Source organism: Elgaria multicarinata, chromosome 21 (genome assembly GCF_023053635.1).
Source record: "Elgaria multicarinata webbii isolate HBS135686 ecotype San Diego chromosome 21, rElgMul1.1.pri, whole genome shotgun sequence".
Taxonomy (NCBI): Eukaryota; Metazoa; Chordata; class Lepidosauria; order Squamata; family Anguidae; genus Elgaria; species Elgaria multicarinata.
Genome location: NC_086191.1, coordinates 3,389,122 through 3,411,133, shown reverse-complemented (window position 1 = coordinate 3,411,133; position 22,012 = coordinate 3,389,122). Strand labels below are relative to the sequence as shown.

The following is a 22,012-nucleotide window of genomic DNA, read 5'->3' as shown; positions in this document are numbered from 1 at the left end:
AGCTGTAGGTGCCCTGCCCTCTTTTAAATCTGGTCACTCTAGCATAGCTCCTGCAGCTTTAACGGTTGTGATGAAGAGGGAGTTTCACCAGGTTCTCCATATATACAAATGACCCCTGCTGAAATTCCCTTTTCTATGCAACTGTTAAAGATACAGCAGCCCTGTCCTCCTTTTCATATGGTCACCCTATAATCCAATAAAACCAATAATAATATTAAATCAAATGATAATAATTAAAAATGCTGCTGATAATATGAGAGATATTTGTCTCTCTTTCTCCCCTCCCCTATAACCCCTTAACGTGGGCACTCATGATTTGCAATCACAGTTTATTGCAGTCAATAAAGTTTATTTGAATGCAGTTTGAAGCTGAAAGGGCGGCCATCTTGCCCTCACTACAGTCCTGGCAAATCTTACTGGATGGGGATGTAAGCCGAAGCCGCTTTTTCAAGCTCTCGCGAGAATTCGTGCAGATCTTGTGCGGCGAAGCTGAAAGTGCCCTTTCTTTTGCCAGCAGCCGAGGGCTGTGGTCACATAGCATCGGTCAGCCAGAGCCTGGCACACAGAGATAATAAAATAGAAGAGAAATTCAGCCCATTGTCTGGCTTCTAAACTTCCGGGTTTATATCTCTGTTTTTAAATGCTATTTTGTGTTTATGTGTTTTATTGCTTTTATAATATTTTAACTGGTTTTATGTGTTTTATTGTTGTAAGCCGCCTTGTGAGGGCTTCTGCCCTGAAACATTTTAAATTAACAAGTAAATACAATGAAAGCTACTAAAAAAGTTTTCCCTGGATGAAACTGACCAGTGCCCCTAAATAGATTAATGGAGAAATCCAAGAATTTACCTTAGGTCTGATTGGACAGCAGTTTGGCCAAAAACAAAAAATGAAGCAGCAACCGGCACTTTCTTTAATTGGGCTTTCTCCCAAGTAAGCGGGTATAGCATTGTTAGGGTGACCATATGAAAAGGAGGACAGGGCTCCTGTATCTTTAACAGTTGTACTGAAAAGGAAATTTCAGCAGGTGTTATTTGTATATATGGGGAACCAGGTGAAATTCCCTCTTTGTCACAACAGTTCAAGCTGCAGGAGCTATACTGCAGCTGTACTGTGACCAGACTTAAAAGAAGGCAGCTTTAACTGTTGTGACGAAGAGTAGGGTGACCATATTTGGGAAACCAAAAAAGAGGACACCTAGTGTGTGTGTGGGGGGGAAGCAGCTTTCTGAGTCCTGCAGAAAGTACGTTATTCCCCCGCCACCTTAAAGAACCCGATTGGAGTGGAGGAGGGGAAAGGATTTCATTCTGCACCACCACCATCCACTCCAATTGGGGCCTTTTCTATAATGTCTACGAATGACCCACTTTCCCCTTTAAGACCTCAATTGGAGCTCGGGGTGGGGGAATGATGTGCCTCAAGAAAGCATGTCATTCCCTCCTGCCATGCTAATGGCAGCCTTAAAGGGGAAGGTGTGTCATTCCAGGACATTATTGAAACTTATAGAAAATCCCCCCTGACACCATGGAAAGAACAAAAACCAGGACAAATCCGGAGAAATCCTGACAGTTGGTCACCCTAACGAAGAGGGAATTTCACCTGGTTCCCCATATATACAAATAACACCTGCTGAAATTTCCTATTCAGTACAATTGTTAAAGATACAGGAGCCCTGTCCTCCTTTTCATATGGTCACCCTAAACATTGTATACAAACAAATCCTTCTCTCCAGCTCAGGTTTTAATTTGCATGAAAAACATAAGGACGGAAGGTTTGTTTCCTCTCATATACAGCACTGCCTGGACCCTAAGATCGTCTTCAGTGGCCTTCCTTTGGATGTCTCACCCAAATGAAGTGAAGCAGGCGGCTACTAAGGACGGGGCCTTTTCCGTGGTGGCTCCTGGTTGTGGAATGTCATCCGCAGAGAGGCGTACCAAGCACCTTCAACATGGTCTTTTTGGCCACAAGCGGTGTCCTTTTTATTTCTCCAGGCGCGTTCAGAGGGCTCTGTGGTTAGCATAACTGTGCTTCTCTGTGGTTAGCACTAACCACAAGCCCTACACTCCCACACGACACCGTTAACCCTGTCCGATTCCCGGTTCCCTTAAGCAAACGCTAACCACAAAGCAGTTAGGTGAGTGCCTGAGTCCTCCAAATGCACCATCCTGTATTCCAGCAGTCCTTGCGCTAAAAGAGCCGGCAGTTGTGCAATTTAGGCTATTTAGGCCACTCTATACTGCTAGCTCCATGATTTTGGTCTTTTAACCACAGCTGCATTGCGTAAGACACCCTAAGCCAAAGTTAGTGCTGCCAGTCCTACTGCATAATGGTTAGTGAAGCCAACCATAATGCGGTTAGTGGAAGCACCTGGTTAAGGAAAATGCATTGCACACAACACCGTAGACCCTGCTGCTTAACCAAAAGCCCTTAACCAGCAGGGTTAATGGTGTCATCTGAATAGGGACGTTTATTTATTTTTATTTATTTATTTATTGTATTTCTATACCACCCAATAGCCAAAGCTCTCTGGGCGGTTCACAAAATTAAGACAATTCAAGTATAAAACAACAGTATAAAACCATAATATAAAATTTATTTATTTATTTAAGGATTTTTATGCCGCCATTCAGCCAAAAAAGGCTCTCATGACGGCTTACAAAAGTATTTCTTGACAGTCCCTGCCCACAGGCTTACAATCTAAAAGACATGACACAAAAGGAAAGGGGATTGGGAGGGAGGAGAAGGAGGGGGGAAAGGAAAGCAAATTCAGGCACTACAATCTTAGTTGGAAAGTTCAGCAGTTACAGTTGACAGCAGGAGGGAGGGGGCTCTCAGCTGGAGCTGGACCCAGGCACGGTGGAGAGGTGCCTGGCTGCTGCTTCCTCCCTCTCTGGTGGCCTCTGCAGAGACAGTTGGTAAAATACAATATAAAAGCACAACCAAGATAAAAACAGCAGCACGTTGTGTTTTTTGACCTTGACACTGCTTCTGACTGCTACTCTGGGCCTTGTTTTGTTTTAAAAGTTTCAGGTTTTACCATGTCACACTTTTCAGAACTATCCAGAGAGTCTTTGCTATTGGGCAGGATGGAAGCGTTGTAAATCAGGGTGCCTCTCTATGCCTGTTTAGACAGAAAAAAGTCCCACAACTAGGACTTTTTTTCCTGCCTACACATGCATAGGATTGCACCCTAAATGAATGGATGAATGAATAATAAAACCAAGAAGCCACAACATCCAAAGGAACCAGAACATCGTGTTGTTGTTTTAAATGTGATATGGCGTTTTATTCTTTTTACTTTAGCTGTTAATCTTTTCTTGTTCACTGCTCGGGCATCTGTCTAGATGTGGAGTGATATATAAATGTTGCTAACAAGTAAATAAAAATCACACACATGCACTCTCCTAAATGAATGTATAGATATACATGTGTGTGTGTGTTAATTCACAATGTTTGTATATTGCTTAACCTCTGAACAGATTTTGGAGCGGTGAACAACAAGAGACAAATTGATAAAAAGATACAAAGATAAACAGAGAGATAAAACTAGACAAACATGATACAGTGTCCCCGTTCAGAAGACACCTTAAACCACGGCTTTAACCACAGAGATTAAGCCTTTTTGCCTTAGTCAAAGAGGTTTAAGGTGTCTTCTGAACGGGGCCTGTAAGTATAAAACAGTGGCAAATATACATATGTGTGTAATGTGTGTGTGTAGTGTGTGTGCATATATATATATATATGTGTGTGTGTGTGTGTGTGTGTGTGTATATATATATATATGTGAGTTTATCTCTCTCTCTCTGTGTATGTGTGTGTGTAATGGGTGTGTTTATATTTCTCTCTGTGTGTGTATCTCTCTCTCTTTGTGTTTGTAATATGTGTATATCTGTGTGTGTATAATATGGGTGTGTTTATACATGTGTGTGTAATGTGTGTGTGTGTGTGCATATATATATGTGTGTGTGTAATGTGTCTGTATGTGTATCTCTGTGTGTTTATATATATATATATATATATATATATATATGTGTGTGTTTGTAATGTGTGTATATATGCGTGTGTGTATGTGTGTAATATGGGTGTGTGTATACGTGTGTGTAAGCATATATATATATACATATGTGTATGTGTAATGTGTGTATACGTGTGTAATGTGTGTGTGCATATATATGTGTGTTTGTGGATAGGGGTGTGTGTGTGTGTGTGTGTGTGTGTGTGTGTTTAATGTGTGTATATATGCATGTATGTGTTTAATATGGGTGTGTGTGTGTGTGTGTAAAGCTGTCTTAAATTCAGAGAGAGAGAGAGTTAAGTTTCCACAGCCTGGGGGCGACAGATGTACATATGTGTGTATGACTTTATAGGAAGACAGAGAGAGAGAGAGAGAGAGATAGAAGGGCCCTTTCCTGCCGCCTCTCCACCGCAGAAGCGCCGCTCTACCCCCTGCCTGAGTCTATAGAGCCTGGCGCTGCGTGGCCTCCGCTCTCGCGAGAGCCAGGGCCCATTTCTCGCGAGAGTTGGCTGAGGGGGGCTGCAGTGGCCGCGGCGGCAGCAGCAGCAGCAGGAGCTCCGGCGGGCCCGAGCGAGGCGAGCGCCGGGGGCGGAGGCGGCCGAGCCGCAGCGCGATGGCGGCCGAGCAGGGCCGGCGGCAGCAGCAGCAGCAGCCGAGGCCGGCGGGGCGGCAGCAGCAGCAGCAGCGGGAGCAGCAGGGCGGGCCCGCGGGCCTGAGGAAGGGTCTGCGGGGCCAGCAGCAGCAGCAGCAGCGGGAGCGGCGCTGCGGGTCGGGCTGGGCCTGGCGCGGCGGCAGGCGGTGCTGAGGGAGCTTCCGAGGCCACCACGGGCCAAGCCGGGCCGGACGCCATGAGCCAGGGCAGCGGAAGCGGCGGCGGCGGCGGCGGCGGGGAGCCGGAAGCCAAAGCCCTCCACACCAAGCGGCTCTACCGGTGAGCCGGGGAGTGGGTGGGGAGAGAGGGAGAGACCCCTCCGTAAACCAGCCCCATCCCATAAACCATACCCATATCCCACAAACCAGCCAGCCCCCCATCCCATAAACCATTCCCATATCCCATAAACCAGCCAGCCCCCCATCCCATAAACTATTCCCATATCCCATAAACCAGCCCCCATCCCATAAACCAGCCCCCCATCCCATAAACCATTCCCATATCCCATAAACCAGCCAGCCCCCCATCCCATAAACCATTCCCATATCCCATAAACCAGCCAGCCCCCCATCCCATAAACTATTCCCATATCCCATAAACCAGCCCCCATCCCATAAACCAGCCCCCCATCCCATAAACCATTCCCATATCCCATAAACCAGCCAGCCCCCCATCCCATAAACCATTCCCATATCCCATAAACCAGCCAGCCCCCCATCCCATAAACCATTCCCATATCCCACAAACCGGCCAGCCCCCCATCCCATAAACCAGCCCCCATCCCATAAACCAGCCCCCCATCCCATAAACCAGCCCCCCATCCCATAAACCAGCCCCCCATCCCATAAACCAGCCCCCATCCCATAAACCATTCCCATATCCCATAAACCAGCCAGCCCCCATCCCATAAACCATTCCCATATCCCATAAACCAGCCAGCCCCCATCCCATAAACCAGCCCCCCATCCCATAAACCAGCCCCCCATCCCACAAACCAGCCCCATCCCATAAACCATTCCCATATCCCACAAACCAGCCAGCCCCCATCCCATAAACCATTCCCATATCCCATAAACCAGCCAGCCCCCCATCCCATAAACCAGCCCCCATCCCATAAACCATTCCCATATCCCACAAACCAGCCAGCCCCCCATCCCATAAACTATTCCCATATCCCATAAACTATTCCCATATCCCATAAACCAGCCCCCATCCCATAAACCAGCCCCCCATCCCATAAACCAGCCAGCCCCCCATCCCATAAACCATTCCCATATCCCATAAACCAGCCAGCCCCCCATCCCATAAACCATTCCCATATCCCACAAACCAGCCCCATCCCATAAACTATTCCCATATCCCATAAACCAGCCGGCCCCCCATCCCATAAACTATTCCTATATCCCGTAAACCATTCCCATATCCTGTAAACCATTCCCATATCCCATAAACCACCCCCCCATCCCATAAACCAGCTCCCTCCAACCTCATGCCTGCCACATGGGTTGGACCGGGACGCTCATCATCCCCAGCCTGGTGGGGTGTGGGGTGCAAATCGTGGCCCAACACATTTGGAGGGCACCAGGTTGGGGGAGCTGCAAAGGTTTTTCTCTCCCCCCCCACCCCCCCACCATACATCTCTTGGGTCCCTTTCTAAACAGGGATGGGCCACTGCTGGCCCTCCAGGTGTTTTGGCCTACAACTCCCATGAGCCCTAGCTGGCGGAAACCACGGTGAGGGAGCATGGGAGCTGTAGGCTGAAAGACCAGCAGACGATGAGGGTCACCCAGGCTGGTGTCCTCCAGGTGTGCTGGAACGCAACTCCCATTATCCCCTGCCATAGAGTTGCCGTCCAGTACATCTGCAGGGCATCAGGTAGGTTGTGGGAGGGCTGTAAAGGTCTTCCTCCCCTGCTCCCCCGTACTTCCTTTCTTCCTCTGAGTTTATTTGTTTAAATTATGACAATTCAATCTGTCCATATCTATAATATTTCCCTTGGAGTTCAGAGTGGCCTTGCACGGTTTCGCTTCCTTCACCTGTTCCTCTTTCCTTCTCCGCTCCATGCTGCCCAATTTGATCCTGCGAGGGAGCTTTGGCTGAGGAAGCCTAACTTGCCCAAGGTCAACCAGCGAGACTTTGTAGCTATGGGGATTTGAACCTGGGTCCCCCTTGCCTGAGTCCACCACTCTTAACTCCTATACCACACTAGTTCCCAGGGACTTTATGGGGCTCCCTTCCTTTCAATGGGACCCCGAATTGTCTCCCCTCCATCTGTGGTGACCTGTAGAGGGAGAAGCTCTCCAGTGCCAAGGAGTCTTTATGCCCCCACTTCTCAGACATCCCATTTACAGAAACTAGTGATTTTTGAGCTGATACCCAACATTAACGGGTTCTTATTCTCCTCCCCATATTTCATAGGTTTCCCTACATCTCATCTTGAGTGCCGTAGAAGGAAAAGGTTTCCATTGTCACAGGGTCAATTTTTCTAAACTTCCCCCTCCAACACACACACACACACACACTCAGCGGGGCTTAACCAATTCTCCGTTTCCTTTCTCTGTTCAATACGATTCTCCTTCAGTTCCCCACAGAGCTCCACCTCTTCCTATTCCATCTACTTATTCCTTCTGTCGCTACCAAATAGGGCTTTTTAACTGTGTTTTATGGTCTGCGTTATGTTTTGTATGCCATTCAGGGAAAGTTTTTGAAGGGTGTGGTGGAAATTCACTAAGTAAATAACTAGATAACGGAGCAGGAACTCCACCTGCAAAAGGTCTGGCAATTTCCCCACACTTTCAAAGTTTCCATCCTAGTTCACTCTTGTAGCCCAATTTTGTTAGGGATGCTCCCCCAAATCATAGAATCATAGAACAGCAGAGTTGGAAGGGGCCTACAAGGCCATCAAGTCCATCACCCTGCTCAGTGCAGGAATCCACCCTAAAGCATCCCTGACAGATGGTGGTCCAGCTGCCTCTTGAAGGCCTCTAGGGTGGGAGAGCCCACAACCTCCCTAGGTAACTGATTCCATTGTTGTACTGCTCTAACAGTCAGGAAGTTTTTCCTGATGTCCAGCTGGAATCTGGCTTCCTGTAACTTGAGCCCATTATTCCATGTCCTGCACTCTGGGAGGATCGAGAAGAAATCCTGGCCCTCCTCTGTGGGACAACCTTTCAAGTCTTTGAAGACTGCTATCATGTTTCCCCTCCATCTTCTCTTCTCCAGGCTAAACAGGTCCAGTTCTTCCAGTCTCTCTTCATAGGGCTTTGTTTCCAGACCCCTGGTCATCCTGGTTGCCCTCCTCTGAATCATGGGCCTGCTTCTTTTCTCCTTACTAGAGCTTTATCGCATAACCATTGCAGACTCAGTAAACAGAACTGCTTTATTTTTGTCCCTTTTTGAGCCCGAGTCAAAGTGCTGGTATTAACATTCCGAGCCCTAAATGGCTAGGGGCCAGGCTACCTGGAGGTTTACCTGTTCTTATATGTACCTGCCTGGACCCTGAGGTCATATTCAGGGGTCTTTCTCCATGAGCTCCTGCCAAAATAAGTGAGGCAGGTGGCCACCAGGAAAAGGGCCTTTTCTGCTGTGGCCCCCTTGCTGTGGAATGAGCTCCTTAGAGAGGTTCACCTGGCGCCTTCATTGTACTCTTTCCAGCATCAGGTGAAGACTTTTATTTAATTTCCCCAAACATTTTAGCATTCCATTTTTTAGCTCTGCTGTTTGAAATCCGCTCTTGCGTTTTAAATCTCTGCACTGCTGCTGCCAGGATTTGAGTGGTTGCACTTTTATATTGCAGTTTTAAGACATATTTCATATTGCATTTTATGTTTTATTTTGCGGTTTTAATTTTTGTGAACCACCCAGAGAGCTTCGGCTGTCAGGCGGTATAGAAATGTAATAAATAAATAATTCCTCCTTCCAGTTTCACAAGACACTCTCACTGCCATTGTCTCGTGGCCTCCACAGTAGAGAAGCACCCTAAAAATCCTACAAATAGTTTCTTCTTCTTTTTCCCCACCCCTGCCTCCCAGATTTAGGGAGCCAGTGCCTCTACCTTCTATCCTTCCACAGCCTTATGGAACTCAGGAAAGGGGAAGCCCCCCCCCCAACCACTCAAATTCACAGGTTCAGAGGAGCCATCCCAATTTTGGATTAGCACCTCACATTCAAACAATTCTTTCGCCTTGCCTTTTTTAAAATTTATTTTTTAGGGTCCAGCTCCACCTTTTTTTAAAAAAAAATCATTCTCATCCCATTAGTCTGTTTCTTCTCCTCTTCTCCTTTAAGTAGGGCCAGGCAACCCACATTTAAATACTTGGCTTTTTTATAGCTGTCAACCATTCTCCCCATCCTAGTTCCATAGGACCCCCCCCCCCCCCCCCCCGTAATCTCTGTAGAGGGTCACAGAGGGGAAATCCCCCAATTCTTTAAATCAGGAATAAGCAATCTCGTGCCCTCTAGATGTTCTAATCTGCAAGTCCCATAAACCCCAACCAGCACAGGGATGATGGAAGTTCTGGTCACTAGGTTGCCTTCCCCTGCTTTAGACAGTTCCTGCACTCCTGAGCTATATGGGGATGGTGGAGCCTCCCTCTCTCAAAATACTAGAACCCATTGGGGTCATGCCATGATCGGTGGGAGGTACAGGACAAATAAAAGGAAGGACTTCTTTACACAGCGCAGAGTTAAACTATGGAACTCACTACCACAAGATGTAGTGATGGCCACCAATCTGGATGGCTTGAAAAGGGGGTTGGATAAATTCCTGGAGGAGAAGGCTATCCATGGCTTGATGGTTGTGTGCTATCCCTGATGGTTGTGTGCTATCTCCAGTATTCGAGGCAGTGAGCTTGTGTGCACCAGTTGCTGGGGAACATGGGCGGGAGAGTGCTGTTTCGCCATGTCCTGCTTGTTCATCACTGGCCGGTAGCTGGCTGGCCACTGTGTGAACAGAGTGCTGGACTAGATGGACCCTTGGTCTGCTCCAGCATCAGGGCTCTGATGTTCTTAAGAGGCGGAGCCACCACACACTTAAGGCAGAATACCCTCTTCCCATTTTACAGATAGATCATGTTTATTTATTTATTGCATTTCTGCACTGCCCAATAGCCGAAGCTCTCTGGGCGGTTCACAAAAATTAAAACCATCAAGTGGAATTCACGGCATATAACAAGCCACAATATAAAGAGCACAATATAAAAGCACGACCAGGTTAAAACCGAGCAGCAGAGCAGAGATTTACACAGATTTAAAATATAGATTTCAAACAGCAAAGTTAAAAGACTAAGATGGCAAACGGTTAAAATACTGGGAGAATAAAAAGGCGTCGAAAAGAGTATAACATAGATGCCAGGCTCACCGCTTATGGAGCTCGTTCCACAGCCGGGGTGCCACAGCAGAGAAGGCCCTGCTCCTCCTGGTAGCCACCTGCCTCACTTCCTTTGGCAGGGGCTCGCGGAGAAGGTTAGCCATGAGTGACTTCCCCCAGGGCACACAGTGTTGCAGGGGCAGAGAAGTGTCTCTTTCTCATGTGAGCAAATCATTCTGTTCTCCCTCCATCCACTCCCCCTTTCCTCCACCAACTGTTTCTCTCCTTTTGGTCCTCTCCTTCTTCCTGACACATTCATACAGTTGCTTGGATCTTGGCACTTCCCTGCCAGTGCTTGGGTCAGGCAGTTGCTTTTGTGGGTGGGTGGGAGAGAGAGGTACGGAGGTTATGAGTGTGACTTTGCCAAGGTCACTTGGTGACCCTTTTGTTGAGCAGGGCTCCGAATCCCCCACCCAAGGCAGCGCCAACGGTTTCTTCTGCCCTCTTTCCCGCTTCCAGAATGCCTGTCATTGGATTGCGTCCATGGAGTTTGTCACGCGGTGCTACTTTCGGGTCTTTTAATAGACCGCGGCATCTGACTTGTTTTCTGCCAGTGAGCCAACCCAACAGGCACCAGAATGTGCCAGCGAGGCGCAGAGCCAACCTTCTGACACCTCAAAGTAGCCCTGCTTCCAAGTTTATTGGAAATACCAGGCTGGAGGAAGGTTGGTTCCTCTTAACCTTATCTCTCTGAGGCTTCCTCAGAGAGGAGGAGAAAAGGGAGTGCTTGTAGCAGATGCTTAACAACGGATGACTAACTTCACCCTTCCATTGTGTCTGCATATTCTCTCCAGATCTCTCTATCCACCTCCAGCGCCTTTTCCTGTGTCAGGTGACCCTGCCCACATTCGTAGCTTCCAAGTCTTCCTCGCTGTCAGCTGGGCTTTGGAGGGGCAGAGGACACACAGCCTCCATGTTCCCCATCTAGCTGGTCAGTGGGAGCCCAGCGGCCTTATCCATATTGGTGTGTTTTTCTATCCTGCCGTCCCCAAGCTCAGGTTTGCCAAGTCTCTCGCTTGCAGAAGGCCCTACGTGTTCTCAGGCTGTTACTTAATGAGGACACGTTGCCCTGCGCAGCCTTAAAGCCTGTGTCATTCTTGGAATCCATGCACACAGTTCTGGACAGAGTGGTGATCACAACATTGCCACAGCCTTTCTAAGTCCAGAGCGTGGGATGTTGTATTTGGAATTCGTTTTTTTGTAGTTACAGGTTGAGAAAGCAAAGACACAGGCGATGATATGCCTGCTCTGTATGTAGGCCCCTGTATGCAGTTTGGTTCTCGCAAGTGAACTGCATGATGGGATTGGAATGATGTATGCGCTTGAATGTGCTGTGATGCTTAATTGGAGTTTTGAACTATCAAGACCTTTTTGATATAGGGTGACGATCCAGGTCAATCTGACATTGCTAGAAGAGTTATGGGTCACCTGTGGATAAGGTATAACCTAATGGGATCTGAGCTGGCGGTGACCAAACAGGAAAGAGATCTTGGGATTGTGGTGGACAGCTCGATGAAAATGTCCGCCCCGTGTGCGGCCGCTATAAAGAAGGCAAACTCCATGTTGGGCGTTATAAGAAAAGGAATTGAGAATAAAACAGCTAGTATCATACTACCTTTATACAAATCTATGGTGTGACCACACTTGGAATACTGTGTATAGTTCTGGTCACCACACCTAAAAAGGGATATTATAGAGTGCAGAAAAGGGCAACTGAAATGATTCAGGGGCTGGAGCATCTCCCCTATGAGGGAAGGTTACATCAGCTGGGATTGTTTAGCTTAGAGAAGAGGTGACTGAGGGGAGACAGGATAGAGGTGTACAAAATTATGCATGGTATGGGGAATGCGGAGAGGGAGACATTTTACTCCCTCTCTCAAAATACTAGAACCCGAGGTCATCCCATGAAGCTGAGTGGTGGGAGATTCAGGGCAAATGAAAGGAAGGACTTCTTCACACAGCACAGAGTTAAATTATGGAACTCACTACCACAAGATGTAGTGATGGCCACCAATTTGGATGGCTTGAAAAGGGGGTTGGATCAATTCCTGGAGGCGAAGGCTATCCATGGCTACTAGCCCTGATGGTTGTGTGCTACCTCCAGTATTTGAGGCAGTAAGCCTGTGTGCACCAGCTGCTGGGGAACATGGGTGGGAGGGTGCTGTTGCACCATGTCCTGCTTGTTCATTCCTGGCCGATGGCTGGTCGGCCCCTGTGTGAACAGAGTGCTGGACTAGATGGACCCTTGGTCTGATCCAGCATCAAGGCTCTTCTTATAATGAAGATGTTTTCTTTGATCTGTCTTTGCATTGCTTTAGAACTTTGCGAACTGCTAATTAGTTAAGATGCTAATATGTACAAATACACTTGCTTTTCATACAGCCAGTTGAGAAGTTCTTTGTCTGTAGGACCCTCTCCATGCAGCTGCATTAAGCTCCGTAAAACAGAGTTGCCTTGCAACCAAAGTGGATTTTTATCCTTGACAAGGTTGTGTATGTGATGCCAGACCACCTTTGGCTGTGCTTAAATCAACAGCCTGTTCGCCCACCGTGCTAAGCCACTGTGGGTTAACTAACCTGTGGGACTTAGTGGTGCAGTTGGCCATTTTGAATATTCAAGCCACGACCACAGCTTTGTCGTGTCATGCAAACCTGGTGAGGGTGTTTTGTTGGCATTATTAACAAACCACTTGGAACCCATGGGCTGTTCTGGGATTGTGGGTGGATTAACTATACCAACAAGCCACCCTCACTGGGTTCCCATGACATGACAAGCTGTGGCTGGAGCCTGAATGTGCAACCTGGCACCTTATGGCTTATCCTGGGTTAAATAAGCCACAATGAGCTGCAGTGATGGTGCAAACTGAGTCCGAGAGAACGCGAGCTTCTGATCTCTTCATCACCAGAATGGAAAGTAGCTAATGTGCTGTGGTAGAAATGGGTAGAATCAGCCCTTTAGAAATGGAACGGTGCTCTCTGGTCATGGAGCGGTCCTCTTTTCCTCTTCAAAGGAGACCAGCCTATTGGATGAGTAGGTTGTCCGATATTTTTACAGGCATAACTTCTAGAAGGGTGACCATGTTAGGCTCTTAGAGCAAAACCAAAAGTCCGATAACACCGTAAAAGGCTTAAGACATTTTTTGTGGCTAAGCATTTATGTGCTGGAACTGCTCGTCAGTTGCATTGTCAGCTGCCACCAGCACAAATCCCTGCCAGGAAGTGGCAGCTGCAGCTCAACGTAGCTTCCTCCGTGCAGCTGCGTAGCCAGCGATGCTTGGAGAAAGCAGCAAATGGCTGGGCTTTGGTTTAAAGACAGGGGGCTTGTCTCTTAGTCCAGAATAATTGTAAGCAGAGTGACCAATGTTAACCAGCCAGGATGTGTGGCTAGAGCACCCTGAAGTTCCTAATTTTTGCAGAGGTGAGAGGTTATCCCAGGAGATCAGGAGCCATCCGGGAGAACAGGAGCCATCTTCTCAATCTTAGTTGTGTGAACAACCCTCCGGTAGCCAAGGAAAGGAGGAGGATCACGGCTGAATTCCCACGCACCTCCCGAAACCGTGTCCGCTCCCTGACGCGAATATCTTCTCTTCTTTTGTGTGTGTTTCGTAGAGCGGTGGTGGAAGCAGTGCATCGCCTGGACCTTATTCTTGGAAACAAGGCAGCTTATCAAGAAGTATTTAAACCAGAGAACATCAGCCTGAGAAACAAGTAAGCAACATGGGCCTGCCTCTGTTTTTGCACGCTGTATTTCAACCCAGGGCACCTGGGCTGGACAGCACATGATTCTACATCATTGCAGAAACCAAACCAGTCTGGGTGTGAGACTGCTTGGGAATCGCTTGTGCACCCCCCCCCCCTTGAGTTCCATGGAAGAGATGAGACATGATATAAATGCAATCAACCAATTCTTTGTAGGAGCGTGACATTCCTGAGATGTAAAATGAGATTGCCGGGGGCCCATTCAGCGCAAGACTTCGCACTGTGCTTCGTTTCTGAGAGGATTGATGCCAGAATTCTCTTGCACAGAATGCGATCTGGGAGCAACCTTGCAGATAAGGCTGTCCAAAGCTTTGTAGCCCATAATATATATTTTTTCTAGCCTAACTGCGTTAGTGATGTGGCATATTAGCAGCCTGAATGGGATAGGGGTAACCCGGGGTCTTTTTGGGCAACTGGACCCGCTGCCATCCCACACTGTTTTCTTGGGCTGCTTGTTTATTTATTTTATTTATTTAAAACATTTCTTGGCCGCCCTTCAGGCCACAACGCACCCCCCCACACACACACATGCACAAGGCAGCTTACAACCACAAAAGACACAAAATATTAAAAGCCCCAAAGCACGCTCACAATAAAATAGCAATGAAAACAGTTTGTCACAGCTGTGTCTTAAGATCTGTTTATTTATTATTTATTTATTTTATTTATCATACTTATACCCCGCTCCTCAGCCAAAAAAGGCTCTCGGAGCGGCTTACACTTAGCAAAAAAGACAGTCCCTGCCTTCAGGCTTACAATCTAATAAAGACATGACACACAAGGAAAAGGAGTCAAGGAGGGAGGGAGGGAGGAGAGAGAAAGAAAGAGAGAGAGAGAGAGAGTCCAGCAGGAGCAGGCCCCGATGTTACTTCTGCCTGCTCCTGTCCCCTCGGTCTTTCTTCTTCCCCACAGGGCCAAGATGGCAGTTTGCCCTGTGGGGGAGGGAAGAGTCCAGGAGGAGCAGGCCCCGATGTTACTTCTGCCTGCTCCTGTCCCCTCGGTTCTTCTTCTTCCCCACAGGGCCAAGATGGCAGTTTGCCCTGTGGGGGGGGGAAGAGTCCAGCAGGAGCAGGCCCCGATGTTACTTCTGCCTGCTCCTGTCCCCTCGGTTCTTCTTCTTCCCCACAGGGCCAAGATGGCAGTTTGCCCTGTGGGGGGGGGAAGAGTCCAGCAGGAGCAGGCCCCGATGTTACTTCTGCCTGCTCCTGTCCCCTTGGTCCTTCTTCTTCCCCACAGGGCCAAGATGGCAGTTTGCCCTGTGGGGGGGGGGAAGAGTCCAGCAGGAGCAGGCCCCGATGTTATTCTGCCTGCTCCTGTCCCCTCGGTCCATCTGTTGTGCCATTGATCCCAGGTATGGATAACGCTGGGTCACGTGTGTGTTCTTGTCCCGGTGGGCAGAAGTCGTGGCTTAAAGCGGCTGTAATACCCGAAGTGGAATCTTAACACCTCCTTCTTTCTTCCCGATCAACTTCAGGCTACGTGAACTCTGTGTAAAGCTGATGTTCTTGCACCCAGTGGATTATGGGAGAAAAGCAGAGGAACTGCTTTGGAGGAAAGTTTACTACGAAGTCATCCAGCTCATTAAAACAAACAAAAAGGCAAGTTGTCTCCGACCCTTTGGTTCGAAGGTTTGCGAAACCCAATAAGGGCAGCGATGAGGACTGGTGTAGCTCCTTCTCTTCTGGTCCAAATTCGGGCTACAAAGGTGGTTCTCAGACCGGTCTTTAGCCTTGGCTGCAGATCGGACATGGTGACGGTGGGGGATGGCCCTTTCCGTCACGGGTTTCCTGACTCTTTCCTTCAAAGTTAATGGAGCTAAGACTGCTCCATTGATCTGTAAGGGGAGATTGGCATCCTGGAAGCCAAAGGAAGTGGTGGAAGTTGTACACAACCTGCAAAGCTCCATGGCTAACCCATCCCTGTGTGGTTCTTCTGGTCCTGCCTTTCTGTTCCGGCTGTATTCTGTTGCTTCTTTCCTTCCCCGCCTTGTCTTCTCCCCCTCTCCTTCCAGTCTGGCTCCTCTTCTACTTCAACGGCAGCATCAAAGTTCCCTGGCGATCACATTTAACAGCCCATCAGCTACAACAGTAGCCTTCAACCTCGGCCCACCTGGAGCCTATCTTTAGCTCAAACATGCATTTGAGGACGCATCTCAATTTTCTTTTAACCCTGTGTTTGTATGGTGCTGCTGCTGTGATTCACCTTCGGTCAGGCTGCAGCTTAGTAATGGGTCCTCCTGACCCACCAGTTGAAGACCAGTGAGCTATAAGCAACCTTTTCACTTTGGCTTAGCTGTCACGGAGGTGGCAAACCAGCATAGAGGGGCAGGGGGTTGTTGCATGATTGAAGGCTTCTGCATACCAAAAAAAAAAAAGAATGTGAAGGGAGAAGGGAATAACAATAATCACATTTCTGTGCACTTTCACGCACAGAACTTTCCTTCGCAGGCTTCTTCCTTCCTTTTTGGAACGAAGGAGCATGCAGGCCCTCCCAAAGACGTAGTCCCGAAACAGTGCTGCCCAGACGGAGGTTTACCATCTTTGTGAGATATTAAAGGCGGTTCCAATACAAAGTTTATCCTTATTATTAGATAGCATTGCCTCTGTCCCTTCCAAGCCGGGCTTTTTCGAATATTAAGACATTTTATTTACTTAGACATTTGTATCCCGCCCTATATCACAAGGATCTCAGGGCGGCGCACAGATAAAACCATCCAACCCATATAAAACAATAAATATACACAGCTAAAAACAAATTAGACCATTAGGAAGCTAAAACCAGTACAAAATTTAAAAACAGTAAAACCAATTGAAGCTATGTATAGGCTTGGTAAATATTAGCCACCAAAGGCTTTGTTAAAAAGCCGTGTCTTAACTTGGCGCCAGAATAAAATCAGCGTTGGTGCCAGTTGGGCCTCCAAGCCGAGGGCATTCCACAGCCGGGGTGCCACCACAGAGAAGGCCTTCTCCCATGTCCCACTATAGCGTATATCTCATGTTGGTGGGATGCGGAGGAGGGCTTCTCCAACAGACCTCACATCTTGGGCAAGCATATATAGCGAAAGGCGCTCCCTTCTCCCTATATGTGGGTTTGTTTTTAACAACGTAGAACGTGCGTAAATGAATACAGGTTGGGTTTGCGTCTTCATTTCTGGACATGTATTCGCTCCTGCAGGATTATTATTATTATTATTATTATTATTATTATTATTATTATTATTATTATTTTATATAGCACCATCAATGTACATGGTGCTGTACAGAGTAAAACAGTAAATAGCAAGGCCCTGCCGCATAGGCTTACATTCTAATAAAATCATAGTAAAGCAATAAGGAGGGGAAGAGAATGCAAACAGGCACAGGGTAGGGTAAACAGGCACAGGGTAGGGTAAACAGGCACTGGGTAGGGTAAACAGGCACTGGGTAGGGTAAACAGGCACAGGGTAGGGTAAACAGGCACAGGGTAGGGTAAACAGGCACTGGGTAGGGTAAACAGGCACAGGGTAGGGTAAAACTAACAGTATAACAGTATAACTAACAGTCTAAAGTCCGAGCAACATCAAGTTTTAAAAGCTTTAGGATCAGTGGTACGTTTCTGTGTATTGCTTGAAGAACCGCTGGGAGCTGGAAAATGCAGATTTTCCTTAGCCTGGGGACATACGAAATAGAGCAGCAATAGTGACTAACTCATCTTCCCAACCACTCACTCAGGGAGGATGCAGCTTTTGTCAAGGGCCCTTTATTCCTTCTCTCCAGGGAGGGGCTTTATGCAAGCATTTATTTTATTTTTATTTATTTTATTTATTTATTACTTTTTTATACCGCCCAATAGCCGAAGCTCTCCGGGCGGTTCACAAAAATTTAAACCATGAGGACATAATAAAATAACCAACAATCTAAAAACCCAAGCATCCCGCTAGCAAACTGCTGGTAGGTCTTTCAGCAGTAGTTCTAACCCCCAAGCTGCCTCTGGTCAGCCGTGAACCCCTCAGTGGCAAAATGCCAGTGCGAGCATTTACCTTGGAAGTTGTACAAAGGAGTAGCGTAGAGTGCCCCAAGAAGGAAGAGATCACCACTTAATTCATCCATGGCTTTGGGGCTGTTCACACTGTTTCTCTGAAAACTCCTGCTTTCGATGGGAGGCGAATGACGAGGCCTGCTAGGTAATCCACAAAGCTTTTATTAAGCAACACACATCTCTTCCACCTGAAGAGAGTCTAATCTCGTGGAAACATCCCCCTAGGCAAAACCATGCAAACTAAGCGAGACACTTGTTCTACCAAGGAGAACAGGAAGCCTTTCCCCAAACGCCCATAACTTCAGAGAGTCTGGTGTGGAGGCAGGTTCTGACGCAATCCTAGTCGGAGTGACTTTCTCACGCCTTCCTTCCGCGCCGTGCGTTTGAGCTTCCGGCGGACCCTAGCATCAGCTAGCTTTCTGGAAGAAACCTCACTTCCCACTGAGTGTGTAGGATTTGGCCTTGAGGAGATAAGCTCTGGAGAGGGCTGACTCCCAGCTGGGGTATCGCCCGTGGGAGCTTCCTCCCCCACTGGTACAGGCTGGCTGGTGTCTGGCGCCTCCTCCTCTAGGTCCGAATTGGATTCTGATTGATTACCTGAAACGCCTCCTCCCAAAACAGGGGCAGTAGGGTTAGCCATGACAACGACACGGTAACCCACATTCAGTGGTTGAGCATGGGTTGTTTGTTGAAACTTGAGTTAGCCGTGTTGTCTGAACCCAGGACATTTACTGCATGGTGTCTTGTTAACCTTGCGGTATGGCTTATTTTTCTCCCAACAAGCCACTTTTGAGAACCCATGGGTTGTTCTTGGGTTGTTCAGGGCGGTTCACAAGCCACACTGCAAGAAATGTCCTGGGTTCAGAAAACATGCTAACCCACGGTTTAACAACAACCCTCACTCAACTGCAGCAGGGGGTTGGACTCGATGGCCTTTTAGGCCCCTTCCAACTCTACGATTCTATGTTTCTATGACTGAATGTGGGTTACCGTATTGTGCGAACAGCCCCCTTTATCTACCCTTGGGAAAGTGGGATGGGGAGAAATGGGGAAGCACTTGCGGATGTGCTCTAACGTTCTTCCTCTGTTCTTTCGCCTCCGTCTCACAGCACATTCATAGTCGCAGTACCCTGGAGTGTGCCTACCGGACTCACCTTATTGCCGGCATCGGATTTTACCAGCACCTTCTTCTCTACATTCAGTCTCACTATCAGCTGGAGCTGCAGTGTTGCATCGACTGGACTCACGTTACAGATCCCCTGATGGGTCAGTACCCGGGTGTCGACGCGCACTTTACAAAAGCGGTTTATTCTGAGCAATGGCTACTTTAATGATCTGGACCGATTTATCTCCTCCTGCCGCGGGAAGGCTTTATATCTGGACACTCCCCCCCCCCCCCAACCCTGCTGCAGTTTTGTTTCAGCTCTAAACAGCCTGAATGACATGTGCGTTAAAAGGACACCTGCCTCTCTCTCTCTCTCTGTCTCAAAAAAAGGAAGAGGCTTTGCTCAGCATCACCTGTGTTTGTGGTGGGTGGAGAAGGTTGCTAGGACCCTTCACTTTGGTGGCTTCCAGCCTTAACTCCCAACAAGCTGCCATCTACCAGGTCAGGCTGTTGTGCATCTAGGCCCGTATCCTGTGCTTGGACTCGCCGGGTCTTCAGCAGAGGTGTTTCCCATCTCCTGCTTCCTGAGGTTTTAACGGGAAGTGCCTGTGGTTGCACCTGTGCTCACCTGTGCTACAACAATCTTGGAATTGTTGTAGATCACAAGCTGAATATGAGCCAACAGTGCGATATGGCTGCAAGAAAGGCAAATGCTATTTTGGGCTGCATTAATAGAAGTATCGCTTCCAAATCACGGGAGGTCCTGGTTCCTCTCTATTTGGCCCTGGTTAGGCCTCATCTAGAGTATTGCGTCCAGTTCTGGGCTCCACAGCTCAAGAAGGACGCAGACAAGCTGGAGCGTGTTCAGAGGAGGGCAACCGGGATGATCAGGGGTCTGGAAACAAAGCCCTATGAAGAGAGACTGAAAGAACTGGGCATGTTTAGCCTGGAGAAAAGAAGATTGAGGGGAGACATGATAGCACTCTCTAAATACTTGAAAGGTTGTCCCACAGAGGAGGGCCAGGATCTCTTCTCGATCCTCCCAGAGTGCAGGGCACGGAATAATGGGCTCAAGTTAAAGGAAGCCAGATTCCGGCTGGACAGCAGGAAAAACTTCCTGACTGTTAGAGCAGTACGACAATGGGACCAATGACCTAGGGAGGTGGTGGGCTCTCCCATGCTAGAGGCATTCGAGAGGCAGCTGGACAACCATCTGTCGGGGATGCTTTAGGGTGGATTCCTGCATTGAGCAGGGGGTTGGACTCGATGGCCTTGTGGGCGCCTTCCAACTCTGCTATTCTATGATTCTATGATACAGGTGCTATAGGACAGGCCGGCTTAGCTAAACTGCTGCAGTTTCTCAGACGCAGTTGGGGAAGAGCAACGGTATTTGGAATTCTGTAGCTGCGTGGCCGATGCACGCTGGGGTTTTTTAGTATAAGAAGTTCGCAGTGAAAGCTGCCCCATTTGCAGCTGTTACGAATTCCAGAACCCACAGTAGCGTAACAGCTTGATTAGGCCCGCCAAAAGTCCACACAAATGTGCAAGGTATTGAGATCTTCAGACCTCTTCATCAGGCAAGATGTTGCAGAAAGCAGGTTTGGGGTAGAGGGAGGGTGAGAAGGAAAACTAACAAACCAACCCTGACTTGATGTTGAAGTCGCGGGAACTGCATGGTCACAACCTTGAGATGGAATCGGGGAGGAAGGGTCTGCGGACATTCGAATAAGGCTCTAGCAGGTGCTGTGACGGTTTCAGGGCTTGGAAGCTTGCAAGCGTTTTGGTTGGCTTAATAAAAGTATTACGCTAATAAGAGGGGTTCATAGAATCATAGAATAGTAGAGTTGGAAGGGGCCTATAAAGCCATCAAGTCCAACCCCCTGCTCAATGCAGGAATCCACCCTAAAGCATCCCTGACAGATGCTTGTCCAGCTGCCTCTTGAAGGCCTCTACGGTGGAAGAGCCCACCACCTCCTTAGGTATCTGGGTCCATTGTTGTACTGCTCTAACAGTCAGGAAGATTTTCCTGATGTCCAGACGGAATCTGGCTTCCAATAACTTGACCCTGTTATTCCGTGTCCTGCACTCTGGGAGGATCGAGAAGCGAACAATGTAAGTTGTTCAGAAATCCCCGAGGGATAGAGCCCTCCGGATTGTGTGTGTGAATGGGAGGAGGTGACTTTAATTGGGGTTTGATAACCGTTGAGCCCTAAAGCATGAGTCGCAATGGCTGCTGGTGGTTGTTTTGGTTCACTTGCGCATATTCAGTTCTTGGCTGGTGGGAGTCTTGAGATCTGTCTCCCAGAATGATGTGCTAGACGGCGAGTGTCCTTGGCAACCGTTGCCGTGAGCATCCCATTGATATCACTGCTGAACTAATGAAGCCCTTCGGCATCTTCCAATCCATGCTGAGATTGTGCCGCTTTTGACATATTAATTCCACCTCGCCCGGGTTGCTGTACAATCTCTTGCGGCCGTGGGAAGAAGACTTCAAGGCTGTGTTCAGATGACACAATAGTCAATGGTGGGTTAATAGTCAACTCCACGGTTGGTTATCGAGAAGGTGCTCCCCACATAACATGATTATAATCAACCGTGGTGTGGATTCAGGCCAGTGTTGAGTTGACTGTTAGTCAACGGTGTGTTTGATTGACACATCCCCCGCCCTCAATCCCCCCCCCCCAGTCCTCCTGCTGGTATCCCATCAGCCATTGCGAGTTCTGGACTAGAGTGGCCACCACTGCTTTGGTCGCTCTTTCCAGGGGACCCTGTAACCGCCGAAAATAACCAACTTGTGTGACGAAATAGTCAACAGGATAGCCGACGGTTGTTCAAATAATCCACTCTGCACAGCTTTGGTTATTTGCGTGGGTTGTTTCGGCCAAATAACCAACCGTGGTGTGAAAAAGTCCCGACGGATGACACAACCAACCATTGACTATTTAACCTACCGGCGGTTATTGTGTCATCTGAACCCAGTCAAAGTGTGCCATTGTACAACTTCATGGATAAATGCCTAAAGGCGTCCAGGTAGAGAAGAGCTCCATCTTTAAGGACTCCTTTAGAGCGATGGTGTGGTTGTTTGTTCCAGCCGTGT

General features: G+C 48.2%; 1 protein-coding gene across 2 annotated transcripts in view; it reads left to right on the top strand.

Moving 5' to 3' along the window:
* Positions 1-4,630: 4,630 nt before the first annotated feature.
* The window catches only part of SMG5 (SMG5 nonsense mediated mRNA decay factor), a 56,934-nt gene continuing 39,552 nt past the window's right edge, over positions 4,631-22,012 (top strand). The window contains exons 1-4 of one of the 2 annotated variants that reach the window (XM_063146103.1): positions 4,631-4,946; positions 13,644-13,742; positions 15,268-15,391; positions 18,920-19,076. In XM_063146103.1, coding sequence (XP_063002173.1) covers positions 4,864-4,946; positions 13,644-13,742; positions 15,268-15,391; positions 18,920-19,076 — 463 coding nt within the window. In that variant the 5' untranslated portion in view covers positions 4,631-4,863. Of the gene's footprint in view, positions 4,947-11,239; positions 11,290-13,643; positions 13,743-15,267; positions 15,392-18,919; positions 19,077-22,012 lie in introns of those variants that run through there. The other variant, XM_063146104.1, reaches the window with a different exon arrangement.